Source organism: Cucumis sativus, chromosome 3 (assembly GCF_000004075.3).
Source record: "Cucumis sativus cultivar 9930 chromosome 3, Cucumber_9930_V3, whole genome shotgun sequence".
Lineage (NCBI taxonomy): Eukaryota > Viridiplantae > Streptophyta > Magnoliopsida > Cucurbitales > Cucurbitaceae > Cucumis > Cucumis sativus.
Genome location: NC_026657.2, coordinates 10,630,727 through 10,647,028, shown reverse-complemented (window position 1 = coordinate 10,647,028; position 16,302 = coordinate 10,630,727). Strand labels below are relative to the sequence as shown.

The 16,302-nt window shown below is 28.5% G+C and overlaps 4 protein-coding genes across 4 annotated transcripts; 1 reads left to right on the top strand and 3 right to left on the bottom strand.

The window, feature by feature from the left end:
- Window positions 1-529: 529 nt before the first annotated feature.
- LOC101207067 (aspartic proteinase CDR1) lies at window positions 530-2,812 on the top strand. Its single transcript, XM_004134423.3, has one exon. The coding sequence runs from the start codon at window positions 1,230-1,232 to the stop codon at window positions 2,577-2,579; it is 1,350 nt and encodes a 449-aa protein (XP_004134471.3). The 5' UTR covers window positions 530-1,229; the 3' UTR covers window positions 2,580-2,812.
- Window positions 2,813-3,382: 570 nt separating this feature from the next.
- Window positions 3,383-4,640, bottom strand: LOC101219139 (transcription factor bHLH95). The gene is made up of 2 exons (XM_004134142.3): window positions 4,025-4,640; window positions 3,383-3,905 (listed from the first exon to the last, which is right to left on the bottom strand). Exons 1-2 carry the CDS (start codon window positions 4,238-4,240, stop codon window positions 3,513-3,515), a joined length of 609 nt encoding a protein of 202 aa, XP_004134190.1. The 5' UTR covers window positions 4,241-4,640; the 3' UTR covers window positions 3,383-3,512.
- An 836-nt stretch (window positions 4,641-5,476) lies between these two features.
- Window positions 5,477-7,291, bottom strand: LOC101218900 (CASP-like protein 1E1). The gene is made up of 2 exons (XM_004134141.3): window positions 6,883-7,291; window positions 5,477-5,941 (listed from the first exon to the last, which is right to left on the bottom strand). The coding sequence occupies exons 1-2, from the start codon at window positions 7,062-7,064 to the stop codon at window positions 5,599-5,601; spliced, it is 525 nt and encodes a 174-aa protein (XP_004134189.1). The 5' UTR covers window positions 7,065-7,291; the 3' UTR covers window positions 5,477-5,598.
- Window positions 7,292-9,061: 1,770 nt separating this feature from the next.
- LOC101218662 (CASP-like protein 1E2) lies at window positions 9,062-11,183 on the bottom strand. Its single transcript, XM_004134140.3, has 2 exons — window positions 10,894-11,183; window positions 9,062-9,692 (listed from the first exon to the last, which is right to left on the bottom strand). Exons 1-2 carry the CDS (start codon window positions 11,148-11,150, stop codon window positions 9,353-9,355), a joined length of 597 nt encoding a protein of 198 aa, XP_004134188.2. The 5' UTR covers window positions 11,151-11,183; the 3' UTR covers window positions 9,062-9,352.
- Window positions 11,184-16,302: the final 5,119 nt, after the last annotated feature.

Here is a 16,302-nt window from a genome sequence, read left to right as displayed (position 1 = left end):
CTCTCTTGGCTTGTGCACGATTGAGAAAGAATTTGAACAAATTTGTAACCGAGAGAGCAAGATTGACGAAGCTCATGACGTTCTGATAATTTTGCTCTCTTGAATATTTATGTAACCTATATACCAAATCAATATTCATTTTCATTATCGAATGCCCAAAATAATTAAAATAGTGATGCCCTAATGTCAATTTGTATCTACATTATATACCCACGTCAAATTGTGTGTAATTCATATTATATCCCCCACAGAGAGTCCTATGTTGTACATGACTAGGCTAGAATCAAGAATTTAAAATAGTGATGTCCATTCTAGAATTTAACAACAGATAGTATTTTCAAGAGATTCGAAAGCTAATCAATTATGTCCTACCGAAATTTTTTTAGGGTAAAAACGACAAACTTTATAGACTCAATTTTGAAAATTGAACTTACTAGGAACCTTTTTAGCTGAGTGGATCAAGAACTAACTTGTAGTTTAACCAAAAGAAGTTCACCCCAGAAGTCCAACGTTTTTTTTCCAATGTCAGTCAAGGCATTAGTAGTTTCCTTTCAACCTTTGTGGAGCAATAGTTATGCTAACATTTATGTACTATTCTATAATTCTATTTCACAAATATTAAATCTCATATTCCTAAAATGCTCAGCAATCTACAAAATGTCCGCTTAGAGATGAAATTTAAACATGATTGGACTAAATCAGTGAAGGACGTACCTAATCGGGAGTAAGAAAGGTTTTTTTCTTTTCATCGTTTTCAAGAAATTGAGAAGCTGTGGGTTCAACAGACTTGAAATGACACCTAAAATAGCAAGAATGAAGCAAATGGTGTAGGCTCTTCTCCTTCATGCTTCTGCTCTAGTTTTGTTTTAGATCAGTAAATTTTTAGGCACATCATTACTATATTTTTGAACTAAGGTTGCTTTTGATTATTTTTATAATTGAAAGAGATGTACAATGGTATTGTTGTTACCTCTTGCAGAAAAGGATTAAATGAAATTGCTGATAGTCTTCATCCATTTCTTCCACTCTCTGGCCTCTGCACATTGGAAAACACAAGAGGCTCATGAATGAACCAACTGAGTTTTTTACAACTGCACAAACTCAGAGATTCCAATTTGTGTGACCTAACAAACCATCTACCCATCCCCAAATCAATGGAAGTGAAATGTAAAATTGTTCTTGATATAAAGCGTAAACTTAATGTAATGTTTTGTGTTTAAGTTAATGAAATGAGTCCTAACCATTGTCTTGGAAATACGATTCTCTTTCTTTTGTTTACCATCTTTGAATCAAAGGGAATGCATATGGTATCAAATGAAGTTGGCTTCACTGCACGTTTGATTCACCATGATTCACCTTTATCACCATTTTACAATCACACCATGACAGACACTGCAAGGATAGAGGCAACCGTTCATCGTTCTAGGTCGCGACTGAATTATCTGTATTACATCAACAAGTTATCAGAGAATGCATTGGACAATGATGTGTCACTATCACCAACATTAGTTAACGAAGGTGGTGAGTACCTTATGAGTTTCAACATTGGAAATCCTTCAAGTCAAGTGATGGGATTTTTAGACACATCAAATGGTCTTATTTGGGTGCAATGCTCAAACTGCAATAGCCAATGTGAACCAGAAAAAAGAGGCCTCACCACCAAGTTTCTCTCGTCCAAATCCTTCACCTATGAGATGGAACCATGTGGCTCTAACTTTTGCAATTCCTTAACTGGCTTCCAGACCTGCAATTCATCTGACAAATGGTGCAAATATAGATTAGTGTATGGAGATAATAAAGCAACAAGTGGAATTCTTTCATCTGATAGTTTTGGTTTTGATACCTCTGATGGGATGCTTGTGGATGTTGGCTTTTTGAACTTTGGCTGTTCAGAAGCTCCTTTAACAGGAGATGAACAAAGTTATACAGGGAATGTGGGCCTGAACCAAACACCTTTGTCATTAATTTCTCAATTGGGTATAAAAAAGTTCTCCTACTGCTTGGTTCCTTTCAATAATTTAGGATCAACAAGTAAAATGTATTTTGGATCATTACCTGTAACTTCAGGGGGTCAAACACCTTTGTTATATCCCAATTCAGATGCTTATTATGTGAAGGTTCTTGGAATCAGCATTGGGAATGATGAGCCACACTTCGATGGAGTTTTTGATGTATATGAGGTCAGAGACGGGTGGATCATAGATACAGGAATAACATACTCAAGTCTTGAAACAGATGCATTTGATAGTTTGCTAGCTAAATTCCTTACACTAAAAGATTTTCCACAGAGAAAAGATGACCCTAAAGAAAGATTTGAGTTGTGCTTTGAATTACAAAATGCAAATGATTTAGAGTCATTTCCAGATGTCACAGTTCATTTTGATGGTGCAGATTTAATTCTAAATGTAGAAAGTACCTTTGTGAAGATAGAGGATGATGGAATTTTCTGCCTTGCCCTTCTACGTTCTGGATCTCCAGTTTCGATATTAGGGAACTTTCAGCTGCAAAACTACCATGTTGGGTATGACCTTGAAGCTCAAGTTATTTCCTTTGCTCCTGTTGATTGTGCTGATTCTTAACATTAGATACTGCTTCCTCGTGTGGTTATATGTCTAACCATTTGCAACAATTTATTACCAAATCCATATAATTTGGTTTTCATCCAACCAAAATATTGACAACTTTGTTAAAAGATTTCTCATTCCCAATTGGAAGATGAGATGACATTTCAAAATTAGTGTAGACTTCTCCTCATGTATTTTTTTCTAAAAATATAAAACAATTCAATACAAAGTATGACATTTCAAGATTAGTGTAGACTTCTCCTCATGTATTTTTTTTCTAAATATAAAACAATTCAATACAAAGTACCTTGAGAAAGAGATATTAACATTTCAATCTATTGAGCTATATTCAAGTTGCTTATACACGGTTTAATAGCATCAATAGCTAACAAGTAAATATATGTAATCAAGATAGAGAGGGAGGGAGAGTGATACCTTTGTCTCCTCGCATATATGTGCACAATCTATATTAGTTATGTATACTTTATATATTTATGCAACATAGAGAGGGAGGGAGTGATACTTGATCAAAAGCAAAAGGTGCATTCACATAAACTCATTAATATAACTATTTCACCAAAATAACCCACGTAGAGAAGATAATCTGATTGAGTTAGTTCATTAGAAAAGATACCAATTATCATCCTAAATTAAAAGTTGATGGTTCATTCGTGATCATCTACCAATTGTTGTACTAAAAACAGAAACAGCAGAGAGAGAGAGAGAGAGATGTTTTTATCTTGCAAATAAGAATTATATTTAGAATCAAAAGGTGAAGCCAACTTGATCTTTTAACAAATATTCAATAATAACATGAATTTGAAGCAAAAGACAAAATATATATTACCAATGTATTGTATTCGTTCAGTTTCTAGTTCTGTAAAAGTGTTAAACATCCCTATCATAGTAAATAAAGAGGGAAGAATCTCGTGAATATAATGGAAGTTATTACTTCTTTAAGCCTAGGATATCATTTCTAATCTGCTCTATGGTATTCTCTACGTAACCGTGTACAGAAGCTGTGACTGTTAAAGTTAAATTTCCATGGCTGACTACAACATTCGCTGCAAGAACTTCAGCCTTGTGTCTTTCAAACACCAGTAAAATCTGTGTCACAATACCTCGTTGAACAGAAGCAATAATAACCCCAAACAACACAATGTTGCCGGAGATTGAGACAATGACGCCGTCGCCATTAATGCCGCCTGATGAATCCGAATTGGTATTCGGAAGCAGCGCCACCGATTCCGATGATTTCTTCTCCATTTCCAGCCTCATCAACTGCTTCTGAAGAAACTCGATGAACTGAATCGCTCCAGAAACAATAGTCTCTCTCGTAGCCTGATTATTTCAGCATCAAAACAGAATTAATTAAAACTACGAATACAAAATGTACCTACAACAGGTATATCCAGATTCTATACTAAAGCATGCAAGAATCAAATCCACCATCCACTAACCTTAGGAGAGAGATTCGGAACGAGAGATCGAAGAACATCGAAACTCTCACTCATCTCCTTCCTTTTCTCCTTCTCTTTCTTCTGTACTCCGCCGTTGGCTTCCAGAGCTCTGCAACGCTTCCTTGAGGCCGAAGCCTCCTTTTCAGTGGCTTCAAAGTGATGTACCGGCAAAATGAGGGGGAAAAGTGGAATCACAGAGTCGGAACAGGCTTCCATTAGTACAAACAGAAGCTTGCTGATCTTCTGTTGTTGGTTTGTTTCTTTAATCCGCCATTGATGAAGCTTTTTATGAAGCAATAAGAAGGATAGAACAATGTGCGTGGGAGAGAGAGAGAGATCGATCAAATTCAGAAATGGAAGAAGAAAATGATTGAAAATATTCCAAAAAAAAAACTACCGATTTTACACTTTGGAATCGCTAATTCTCTTTGTAATCTTTCTTGCGATTGTAATTTTTCTGTTATCATTTCCCCCCGACGTACTCTCTGTCTTTTCTTTTTCTTTTTCCACCGCTACCGTAAAAAATATTTTAAAAATGGAAACAAATTAATGCACAAAAAGAAAAAAAGAAAAAAAAGAGCTGATGATTAGAAGTACGTTTAAGTATTTTCTAAAGCAACCTTGATCATTGAGAAAACTTGCATGAGTTGCATCATCCATCTTTTGTGCGCTCGCAAATATTATCGCATGTTATGAAAATGATTTTATAAAAGACAAATTTTGAAATTTTTCATAGAGAGGAGATGCATAATGGTTAGGTAATATTTATTTTTATTTGCTCTATCATTATTTTTATTATGGTATTAAATTTTTGTTCAACTTTGTTTCGTATTTTCTTCGCATTTTTATAAATTTGACACCTATATAAGTGATGAATCAATATTTTCATTATATCATATAAGATTCATAAACATAACGAATGGGAATCAAAATGCCACTAATATAAATATTAGATAAATAATAAACACGTTAATTTATTTGAAAGTTATAAAAGATTTATTTATGGATAAAAATTTAGAGAAATTATTAGGAATAGTAAAAAAACATTTATCTTTAAAAAAAATAGAAAACATTTCAAATCGACTATAAAAAATTAATAAATTTTACTATAATTGATCAATAATTTTAATATTTTGTTATTTTAAAAAATCACTCAATTTACTATTTTAAGATTTTCCTCTTGTTGGAGCCCAAGCTATTTTTTAGTAACATAACAAATATAAATAAATATATAATATAATATATAACATCATTTTTTAAAATTTATAAATATATAAAATATTATTAAGTCTATCAACTATAAAAACCCATCACTATTGCAAATATTAATCTACGAGCCTATCAACAATAATTATATTTGTAATTTTTTTAAAAATATTGTTATATACTTAATTTTTAATTATTGCTCTGATTATAATTATCTAAAATTTAATAATAAAATAATAACAAACTTAGAAATTTGTATTATCCTAAATTCAAATCTTTATTTTAAACAATATATACGCACACGGATACAATAACCCTCTTCTTCTTTTTTCTCTCGTTTTGTTGTAGAAAGTGGGCCGAAAGCCCATTTATTTGAGCCTCTTGAGTAGGCCCACAAGAGCCAATATAAGGAGCAACAGAAAAACGATGGCTCCGGCAAGGGAGAGAAGGGCCGAAGCGGCCACTTGCTTGCAAAATCTACCAAATGTATCACACACTTTGTTCCACCCCACGTGCGAGTTTCCCTCATACCCCATAACTCCAATGGCCAAGGCGGCTCCCGTGCCGGAGGAGAGCAGTGCCACCGTCACGGTGTCGAGAACGATGATCAGTAAAGTTAACACATTATTGCTTCTATTCTTGTTGCTTAATGTAAGCATCAACGATAACAATCCATACGAACTTGCTATTACATTTGTTGCTAATAAGTACCTTGAAAAAATATATAAAAAATGTGATTAATGATTTAATTTCAATTTATTACTAAATGAATTAGAAGAAAATTTTGAGTTAATTTACTAATTTTTGTTTGTATGAATTTAAAATATATTTTTTTATTTTTAGAGATTTTTTTACACTTTTGTAAATTTTGAATGGACCGAAAAGAACGATTTTACCGTTTAAGTCTTTCAATCTTGAGTAATTACATGAAAATTAATCTATTTAATCTAGTGAGTAATTTAACTTGAATTTGAGAATTCGAGCAAGTAGGTGTGTATTTAGTTTTAAATAGTCAATAAGTCTATTTAATCTATAATTTTAAATAAATTTTGTTCGTTATCATTGTTTTGAAAATGGTTCTAAATATATTTTGGGGCAAGTGGAAAATCGACAAAATGTTTATTTTAATAAATACTTGAATTAAATATGTCATCAGCGGAAATTTGAGGTTCGTTAATTTACTTGTTTTCTAAAGTTTAAAAAATACAAATTTAGTTCGAAATTCAAAGCTTTTGAAATTTGTATAGTTATAGTACACCCGTCAAAGCTTAAAATTTAAGGTTTTCAGTTGACATGAAATTTTAATGTATATCTAATTGAACATTTTTAAAATTCGAGCTCGTAATAAAAATCTTAGAAATCTATTGAACATATTTTAAATTCGAGAGAAAAAAACACGTAGTTTAACATATTTAAAACACCTCGTAAACCATAGTACATATAATAGCAAACAAACTAAAATCTAAAAAGAAAAAAAATATTTTTTATTCCAAATACATTCTAAAAGAGTATTAAAAGCAATAATCAACTCAATTAAATTCAAAATCGCTCAAATATATTAAGCTAATCAATATTTAAAAAAAAAAATTATTAGCGTAAAAAAGAGTTGTATTTTCAATAGTGGTTCTAAAATGAATCGGGTAGAAACTTACACAAAAGCAGATACATAATGCCACTTAGCAACCACGACAATCGGAAAAGGAGGAAGATTGGAGGAGATAGTAATAGGAACAACCTTTGTTTCTTTGTCAACTCCCATGACAATGGCTGCCACCAAACTCAACAAAAATCCCAAAACCCTAAGAATCACTTCTAGCTTCCCACAACCACTCATTGAATCTTTTTTCTTTTAATTAATTGATCTCTTCGTTTTCTTTTTCTCACTAAAACTCTTAGGGCTTGAGTTTATATATGAGAATATGAAAGAAGAATAGGAGTGTTTGGATAATGGGAAAGTGTGGGAAAATTAAAAAGATGGAGGTGGAAAAGTGAGAATGGTAGATTTTGAGTAATAATGGAAAAAAAAAAGGAGATATAGGTGGTTAGTTTGTAATTAAATTTAGTGGGTGTGCTGAGGCTTTTCAAACCAGTTAAGTGTAGCTTTATGATTAGTTTAAAAATAAATAGAGGAAAATGTATGGTGCAAATTGATTGAGCCATAATGTAATCAAAATTACTTAAAATCATAACACTGCATGTTGAGAAGTATGAGTAATCGAACATTAAATAAAAATAAGATCGTAAAGTATGAAAACGGTAGAAACGGTTATACACAAAATACTCCATCCATAATATGGACTTAGATTACATTATATCACAAACTCATCTTATTACGTCCCACCAAACACCCTCTAAGATTTTAACCACTATTTATAGAACACTAGAATTTATACGGCAGAAAAATATAATAATTTTCACATTATAAATGGACTCACTAAGATGAAAAAACTATTACGAAGTTATCATTTAGGTATTATGTTAGTTGGATTATGTTTATTTTGGTTTGAATAAAAAATTTAACGATAAATTATAATTTTAAATTAATGGACCAACTTGGAAAAGAAAAACAACCCAGCCGTTTTCATTTATGAGAGGATTGACTTATGGATACTCTTGGTAATTCAAATTGATATGACTTAGTACACAGTATTAAATTTTGCTTCATAGTTATTAAGTGCAAGTAGATATGCAAAATAGACACGTTTCATAAACACTTGGCTTTTTCACTTTTTTGTATATATTTATTTGTGTAAAGTAAGCTTTTTTTAAAAAATGAAGAAAATATTTTAGAACTTAAAATTTAGGTTTGAAAATATTTGTTTTTGAAATTGTGTTATATTAACTATGACCTTAATAGAGTTTCATTCAAAATTTTCAATTTTTTTGATATGATTATATCTTCACCAAATGAGATTAGTGGCAACAATAGAATGACTTTCTTTGTTATAAAAGGTTAACTGTTTTATCACGAGCTTGATAGTACGAGCACTATAATAATTGATTTATGGTTAGATTGATAATTAAAAATTGAAGATTATAAATGGGTCAAATCAATAATAATGATATTTGTTTCTATGAACTTGTTCTCTTGTACGATAGGAAAGTGCTAGATTTACGGATTTAATTATTTTCATATTAATACCATCCTAATTGCTACCCACCTAACTTTGCATTCATAGCAAAAAAATAATAATAATTGAAAACTATTGGGATAGTTGGGATTTTAAGGTAATTTTTTTATATCATTTCTATAATCAAAATATAAAAATAAGTGTGAATAGAAAAAAATTAGTTAATTAATTTAATGTCTTAGGACTGGTAAAAAAAAAAGATAAAGGACGATGTTCCAAACTCATTTTAACTTTGTACTTAAAAACGATGCATATCGTTATAAGAATATGAAAAAAAATAGACTTAATTTTCGAAAACAAAAAACAAAAAACGAAATGGTTATCAAACAGAACCTTGAATTTTTAGTTTTTAGTTTTGAAAATTAAGTTTATTTCTTCTAAATTTCTTACCGTAATTTTATTTTTCTTTCGATTTTCTAAACATTAGTAACAAGTGGACAACAACTTAATAGTTAATTATTATATAACAAAAAAATGAATAATCGGTGGAAATCTCACTTAACATACATCGTGTTTCAATGTAACTATACATGTTATATTTTCTTCCTTTTTCATACATTCGCACCAAGACCTATATGTCAAACAAAGCATAACTTAACAAATTTAACTTTATACCTCAACCAAAGTCGAATATTCTAAAGTTCGGCTAAAAAGAAGTTACATTTAAAATTGAAAAACACGTTAAGAATTTCTTATAATAAATACTCACAAATTCTATTTTTCTTTATTTTCAAGTACAGATTCGAACATTTGACTCGAGTAGATACTACTTTTCGCTTTACTAAACCAGAAGACGAAGTGGTAAATAAAATATTCTACATAAATAAAAAGTAGTCTCCCTTTGGATATTACAAGTGTAACAAATTATAACATTTCAGTTCCACAATAATTGATAACCTAATTAACTTTAATGGGCTACAGGGGAAGTTTATACTGGGCCTAAAGCCCATACTATCAAGAAGATGAAAGACAGGCTAAAAGCCCAGCCCATTTAATTGGGCCTCTTTTGGAGGCCCACAGAAGCCAAAACAACTAAGGACATAAATACAACAGCTCCAGCAAGAGAAAGCACAGTAGAGGCTGCTACTTGCTTGCAAAATCTACCATATATGTCGCACACTTTGTTCCATTGCACGTGTGTGTTCCCTTGGTAAGCGATAACTCCGACGGCCCCTGCAGCTCCGCTGCCGGAGAAGAGCAGTGCCACCATGACCGTGTCGAGAACGATGATCAATAAGCCTAAGATGTTGTCCTTGCTCTTGTTTTTCAACAAAAGGAACAACGATAGGAAGCTATATGAACATGCTATTATATTTGTTGCTAAAAGGTACCTACAAATCACACAGTATGCTTTTAGATGTTAAAGAAATTTGGAGATAAAACTTAGGTAAACTTTATTTTGTCACACAATGCTATATAAGGTTTGTTGTCGCTACTCAACTAGATACTTAACACTAAAACATATATAACCTAAAATATGCGAAAGACTAAAATAGAGAAATAATAGGACCAAATTACTCAAAAGTAAAATATAAATGATATTTCCGAGATTCAACCGGTACGTTAGGGTGGAGATTCAAACTTCTAAATTTTTTATTGATATTATACTATCTCAATCAATTAGACAACATTCAAGTTGACATTATGCGTTTATAAATATAACTTTGTAATTGTATATCAAAATTTTCAAATGGAGAAAACAAAAAATTAAATCTAAGGGTTTGAGACATAAATGCATATTCATACAAAATGTTGCTTTTGCCAAAAGAAAACGAATTTTATAATTTAGAAATTTGTGTATTATTTTGAGGAACTATATACATACACAATAATTGTACTAATAGAACTAAGTAATATAATATTTCTTACTAAAAAATCATTTGGAAAAACAAATTTATATTATCTAAGATAACGTTCCATTTGCCTTTAGGTTTGAGTGTGACAAAAGTTATGAAATTAATAAACAGAAAGCAAACATCATATGATGGGTTACAGAGATGGATACTTGAACGTTGAGAAGAGAAGATTAGAAATGGAAGACAATATAATATAATTTTTTTTAGTTCGAACATCTACCAATATTAAAAAACACATATAAGATTTTTTTAAAATTAAAAAACGAGATCCAAACATCTCATCTTTTAGTTGAGAATATTAACATAGGTTTGAACTAAAAAAAATAGCTTATTAATTGATAAAAGGACGGGTAATTAATCTACGTGTCTTTTAAGAGACATCGTAATCAATTTCTTGAACTAGTAATTTTGAATGTAAATTAACAAATCATTTTAATGTTTGGTTCGTCCATATTTTGTAAACTATAGCATTTAGTCATTCTTTCGAAGAAAAACTTCAAAATCGTCAAGTTACACTACTAACAACCAAAGTGTTAAAGGTTTGAATCTTCACCTATAAGTTAATTAAACTAAAAAAACAAACCTATGTTGAAAGATTATAGGTTCAAATTTTTAAATAAACTCGATCGAGAGAATAGTAATAGAGATAAAAAGAGAGTGAGAAAAGAGGACTTACACAAAAGCAGACAAGTAATGCCATTTAGCAATGAAAGTATAATCCAAAGGAGGAGAGTTGAGGGAGACGGCAAGAGGAACAACTTTGGTTTGATTGTTAAGTCCCACAACAATGGCTGCCACAAAACTCAATACAAATCCCAAAACCCTAAAAACCATTTCAACTTTATGATAATTATCATAATCATTTCCCATCTTCTTCATCTCTTCATTTTTTCTCTCCTCTTCCATTTTCCCTCTTCTTCTCTCCACCTCCATTTCTCTCTCCCTCTTTTAATATATATCTATCCACAAAAATAACATTAAGAAAAAAAAGAAAACAAACAAAACAAAAACCCTAACTTCTCTTTCTCTATATACTAATGGTTTAAACTCTATTTTTACCTTTATATAATGTTCATTTTGGTTATTATACTTTCGACTTTAATTCATTTCAGTCATTCTACTTTCAAAATGTCCGTTTTAGTCTTTCAACTTTAAAAAATGACTATCTTAATTAGTCCATTTATTACGATGAAAAATTACACTTTTGAAAGTTTATGAAATCAAAATGAACTAAAGTCGAAAGTATAGAGACCAAAATGATATATGTATATATATATATTTAGAACAGTGAGACGAAGGGAAGGGGAAAGGAATGAATGAAAATTGAAGGGAAAGTAGTGGGGGTTGGTGTGGAGGATTCAATGAATGAGCACAGAGAGGTAGTTCCAATGGTAAGAGAAGGAAGAGATGAAGCATTAAATGATAATAGTAAATAATGGATTTATGTGGAAACAAAACAAAACCCTTCTCTTTGAGCTATGTGTTTCAAATCCATTCGATTTCATTTCCCAAACTAATGGAAACCTTTATTGGGCTCCACTTCTTCTCATTTTTTTCGTAATGAATAATGATTAATTGGAATGACCTTATTTCGAGATGGAACGTTCCACTTCTATCTTCATATTATTGTATAAATAAAAGAAATATTGAGTTAAATGTAACATTTTAGCTTTGGTTTTTTAAAATTTAATTTCTACATTTTTATTATGTTGTTAATTATAATATTAATATGTATTAATTTTCGAATATAGAATTTTTAAAATATATTGACGTCGAACTAGTCATAAAGCTACAAAACGAGATCTCGTTGTTAAATATAATAGGAGGAAGTTAATTAGGAGATATATCATCTCATGACATTAGTACAGTACTAGTTATTGTATTTACTTGTTTGAACTCGATTTAAAATTATGAATTGGTAGTTTCAATGTGTATATATGATTTTAAACGAAATAAAATGAAAAATGTTGTGAATCACTAATAGATTGAGCAACTTATAAAAAGTTTTTTTAGTACAACAATTGTGAAGATAGAAATCAAACCTTCAATATTATTATTGAGTTAACTCTTACTATAAAAGGGGTTTCGATAATTAGGTAAACAAAGACATTTATAGTCATCTTAACTTATATATTATGTTAGGAGTTTGAATTAATTTTCTCGAAATAGCCAAAGTGACGACTAGAGGCAAATTAACGTAAATAAAAAATAAAGTGTAGTGTGTTTGATATACATTAGTATAAATTATTTGTCGATATGTTAATATTTTCATCAATACATTTATATTTCTATAAGTTCGTTATCAAAGCGAGAAGTGCATCCATATTTTTATTATACTAAAAAAAGAAACTCCATGTAGGACACACGAGGAACAATCAATTTTTTTTTATATGTGTAAATATAGTAAAAATAACATTTTAGCTTGTGTTAATAAGCGTAAAATTACTTTTTTTTTTTATTTGGCTTTTCTTTAAATTTTTTTATTAGAATCCATCAACATATATTGTTTACAATGTTGGTTTGTAAATTTTGTTTTTTTTTCTTTAATATTGAATCTTCAACATTTTCGTCGTTTTAAATGTTTAAATTTTTTAATTTAATTCTTAATGGTAGTTTATGTCTTTAAAAAACTATTTATTATCCATAACATTTTTCGTCTATATTTTAGGATGATATTCACATATACTTTGTTTTCTTACATAAAAGTTATAATTATTTTCAATAAAAAGAAAGATTTATGAAAAATACATGACTAATTAAATTTAAACAAAATTTAAACCATTGTTGACCAAAGAAGTATATTTAATGTATAAAATAAAATTTCATATCTATTTATATTTATTAATTTAAACAAACTTTAATAAAGGTATCAGTTTAAACTTCAAACTTTTATACATAAATCAATATAAAACTTACATTAATTTTATAAATTGATACTGTCCAAAATTTTATAGTTTAATTTGATATAATTTAAATTCGTACATTTTTCTAAATTTTTTTGGGTAAGAAATGAGAAAGAAAGAAAAAGAAAAAGAAAAATGCGGTGTAAGGAGTGTCAGCCAGCTGGGCAAAATGGGGTTTATCATTTAATGATAGCTCTGAAATTGATTTTTCTTTCAAAATGGCATTAAATTCTTTATCAATATACATTAAATTTAGGGACATGGCCCCCAACTAACCCTATTTAGTGAACCCTTTCACCAAACCCTCATCCCTACCTCATACAAAACTACTTTTACATTCAAACCCTATCACTTTTGGTTTTATAATAATGAATTTTTTAAATATTTATTTATAAAATAATTTATTTTAAAAACTAAATTCACATATAATTTCCAAATAAGTTAAAAGAGAATGTATTATTGAAAAATATTTTTTTATTGATTAAATCCAAACAGACTTTTAGATTACTTGTTCTTGCTTCGTAAGTAGTCGAAGTCGAAAGCTCTTTTAAACCTACATTATTGATGGTATAATTTCTCTAATTTATTTTTAAAATGTAGAGGGATGGTAGACATTGTTATATATAATTTATCTTTTGCGCACAATCAAATTTTAAAATGTTATTTAGTAATAACTCATTTTAAGTTGGAAAAAATTGGAAGGACTTATTATCTGTACTATTATCGTATCAATGTTTAATTTATAGTTTATTTAACAAAATTATTTTTAAAATTTGTATGATTTGAAATGTAATTAATTTTTAAGACAACTTATTTGATGAAAGTTTAAGAGAAGTATATAATTGTTATAGAAAGTTAATCAAATAATGGATGTGACAAATATTAGAAAATAAATGGTGAGAAAATATACTAATAAGTGGAATGATAAAAAATTAGGAATAGTGAAACGTAGTAGATTTTTGGAAAAGCTGAATCTATAAATAAAGAAGTTAATTGTTATTGTATATGAAAAAATATTTAAAATATTTATATAAATATAACAAAGTTTTAGAATTAAATTTTTTATTACGACAAATTCTAAAATTTTAGAATATTTTATAAATATTTTAATTTATTTTATTATACTTCAAAATAACAAAAAAAAACTATTAGTTTTTTAATATGTTAACTATATAAAATTCATTCAATTATTATTTTAATATTTTTCAACAAAATTGATTATATTTTTCAAGAAATTATTAAAATAATATCATAAAGCAAGGACCTAAGAAGATCAAACTTGTCTACAAATCTTCCACTTTATTAACCATTTAAATAAATACATTATAATAAAGACATATATAAAATAATATCATTCCATATTAATATATTTTTTACACACATCTAGAAAAATTATCAAATTTCAAATCATGTAAAATTTTAAAAATATTATGTTATAGTAAATTATAAATGAATAGTAAAACAATTAAAATTAGGATTTTTTTCTAAAAAACAAAAAACATTGACAAATTATTTATACCAAAAGTCAAAATTGATTTTTATAACTTTTCTTAAAAGAGTAAACCTACTTTAATAGATTCATATAATTAAACTTCATCAATTTATTATTAATTTATCTAACACCATTAACTAGTTTTTTAGTTTAACAATACGATCATTTACCCAACACTAGTTTACTTATTTTCCCTTTTGTTAGCTTATTCTTCAAATATAAATCTACAATAATTATAAAAATTACAACTATTTCAAACTAGATCATAAATCATCTATTTAATGAAGTGATTAGCTTATAGCCTATGTTAATGTGTTTTTAAGGACGTATTAATGTTTTCTAACTTATTAAATCAACATAATATTTCAAATAAAATTAATTATTTCATATAAACTTGAAAGTTAGTGGTACCAATAAAGAAACAAAACTTCACAGTTAGTGGCAATATTATACAATAACTTGATTGTATAATATTAACTTTATAATTAAAAGAAAAAAAAATCAATTGCAAACTAACTTAATAATTGAATGCTAAATAAATAACCTTTACATGATATTGATCTTTTTTTTTAAAAATTTCAAAAATAACAATTAAAAGAAAAAGGGGAAAAAGACACGTAATCCAATGGTAGCTGCCGTAGGTGGCCAGATTTTGACTAAATAATAGAGTAATCAAACTATCATAACATAAAATTAACTTTGATCTAATAAGTGGATTAATCAAATATCCTTTTCAAATTTTGAGTGTATGATCACAATTTTTCAAAGTATTATTACTTGCAAAGCTATTATTTTATTTTAATATGAATTACTTTAAAAAATGTTTCACTTTCCCTTTTTTTTCTCTTTATTTTAGTTTTTCTGTTTGTTCAAAAAATAATAATAAAAAAGAAAAATCAACCACCAACCATCAGAATATGATTATCTCACTGACTATCATTTTAATAATATGAATATGATTTTAATTAATTTATAGGTTGGGCAAATGTGGTCAATATATTTTTAAAAATTATATTGTCTTATGTAGCGAAGATATATATGACATAGTATTATAAAATATAGTTTATTTGATTATAGTAAATAATTCAAAAAGTCCAAAATTTTAATGTAATTAATACAAATAATACAACTTGGTTTATATATATGTTGGAAATTGGAAACGCTCCAAATTAATAGCGATATGACGTTTGAACCCAAATAAAAATATGTAAACGAAAAAGACTAAATTTAGTTACTTCTTACTTTCTTATTTTCAAAATTTAATTCTACAGTTTGAAACTCTAATGCATGTCAAAACTTTATTCATCCTCAAGTTATGCAAATTAATTAATTAGTGGGTAACAGTAAGTATGATAGATTGAAAAACTTAGTCGATCGACTAAAATTAATCGAATTAAAGAAGAAAGTCGGTTATTGTTAAATATAATGAAGATTTAAACCGACCTAAACCGATTTGTCGACGAAACAACAATATGCTCCTACTTCTTCATAGTGGTTTTCTAAAAAAGTTGACTCCAACCGACCAATGCTCACCCCAAGTAGCAAAAAAGGTCTTTAGAGTTCTTGACACATGAACAACAAAACTATTTTAACTTATTTAATAAGATCAGTATTGACTTTCGTACAAGTGTTGCTTGGTTGTAATGATATATATATCCAATAAGAAATAGTATTCATATCAAAATATATA

What these genes read in the sequence shown, in the direction of transcription:
- LOC101207067 (XM_004134423.3), top strand. Translation starts at nt 1,230, where the DNA reads ATGAGTCCTAACCATTGTCTTGGAAATACGATTCTCTTTCTTTTGTTT.
- LOC101219139 (XM_004134142.3), bottom strand. Translation starts at nt 4,240, where the DNA reads ATGGAAGCCTGTTCCGACTCTGTGATTCCACTTTTCCCCCTCATTTTG. An exon ending in TTCCGAATCTCTCTCCTAAG is followed by an intron (nt 3,906 to 4,024) that starts GTTAGTGGATGG and finishes TGAAATAATCAG; the next exon opens with GCTACGAGAGAGACTATTGT.
- LOC101218900 (XM_004134141.3), bottom strand. Translation starts at nt 7,064, where the DNA reads ATGAGTGGTTGTGGGAAGCTAGAAGTGATTCTTAGGGTTTTGGGATTT. An exon ending in CATTATGTATCTGCTTTTGT is followed by an intron (nt 5,942 to 6,882) that starts GTAAGTTTCTAC and finishes TATTTTTTCAAG; the next exon opens with GTACTTATTAGCAACAAATG.
- LOC101218662 (XM_004134140.3), bottom strand. Translation starts at nt 11,150, where the DNA reads ATGGAGGTGGAGAGAAGAAGAGGGAAAATGGAAGAGGAGAGAAAAAAT. An exon ending in CATTACTTGTCTGCTTTTGT is followed by an intron (nt 9,693 to 10,893) that starts GTAAGTCCTCTT and finishes TGTGATTTGTAG; the next exon opens with GTACCTTTTAGCAACAAATA.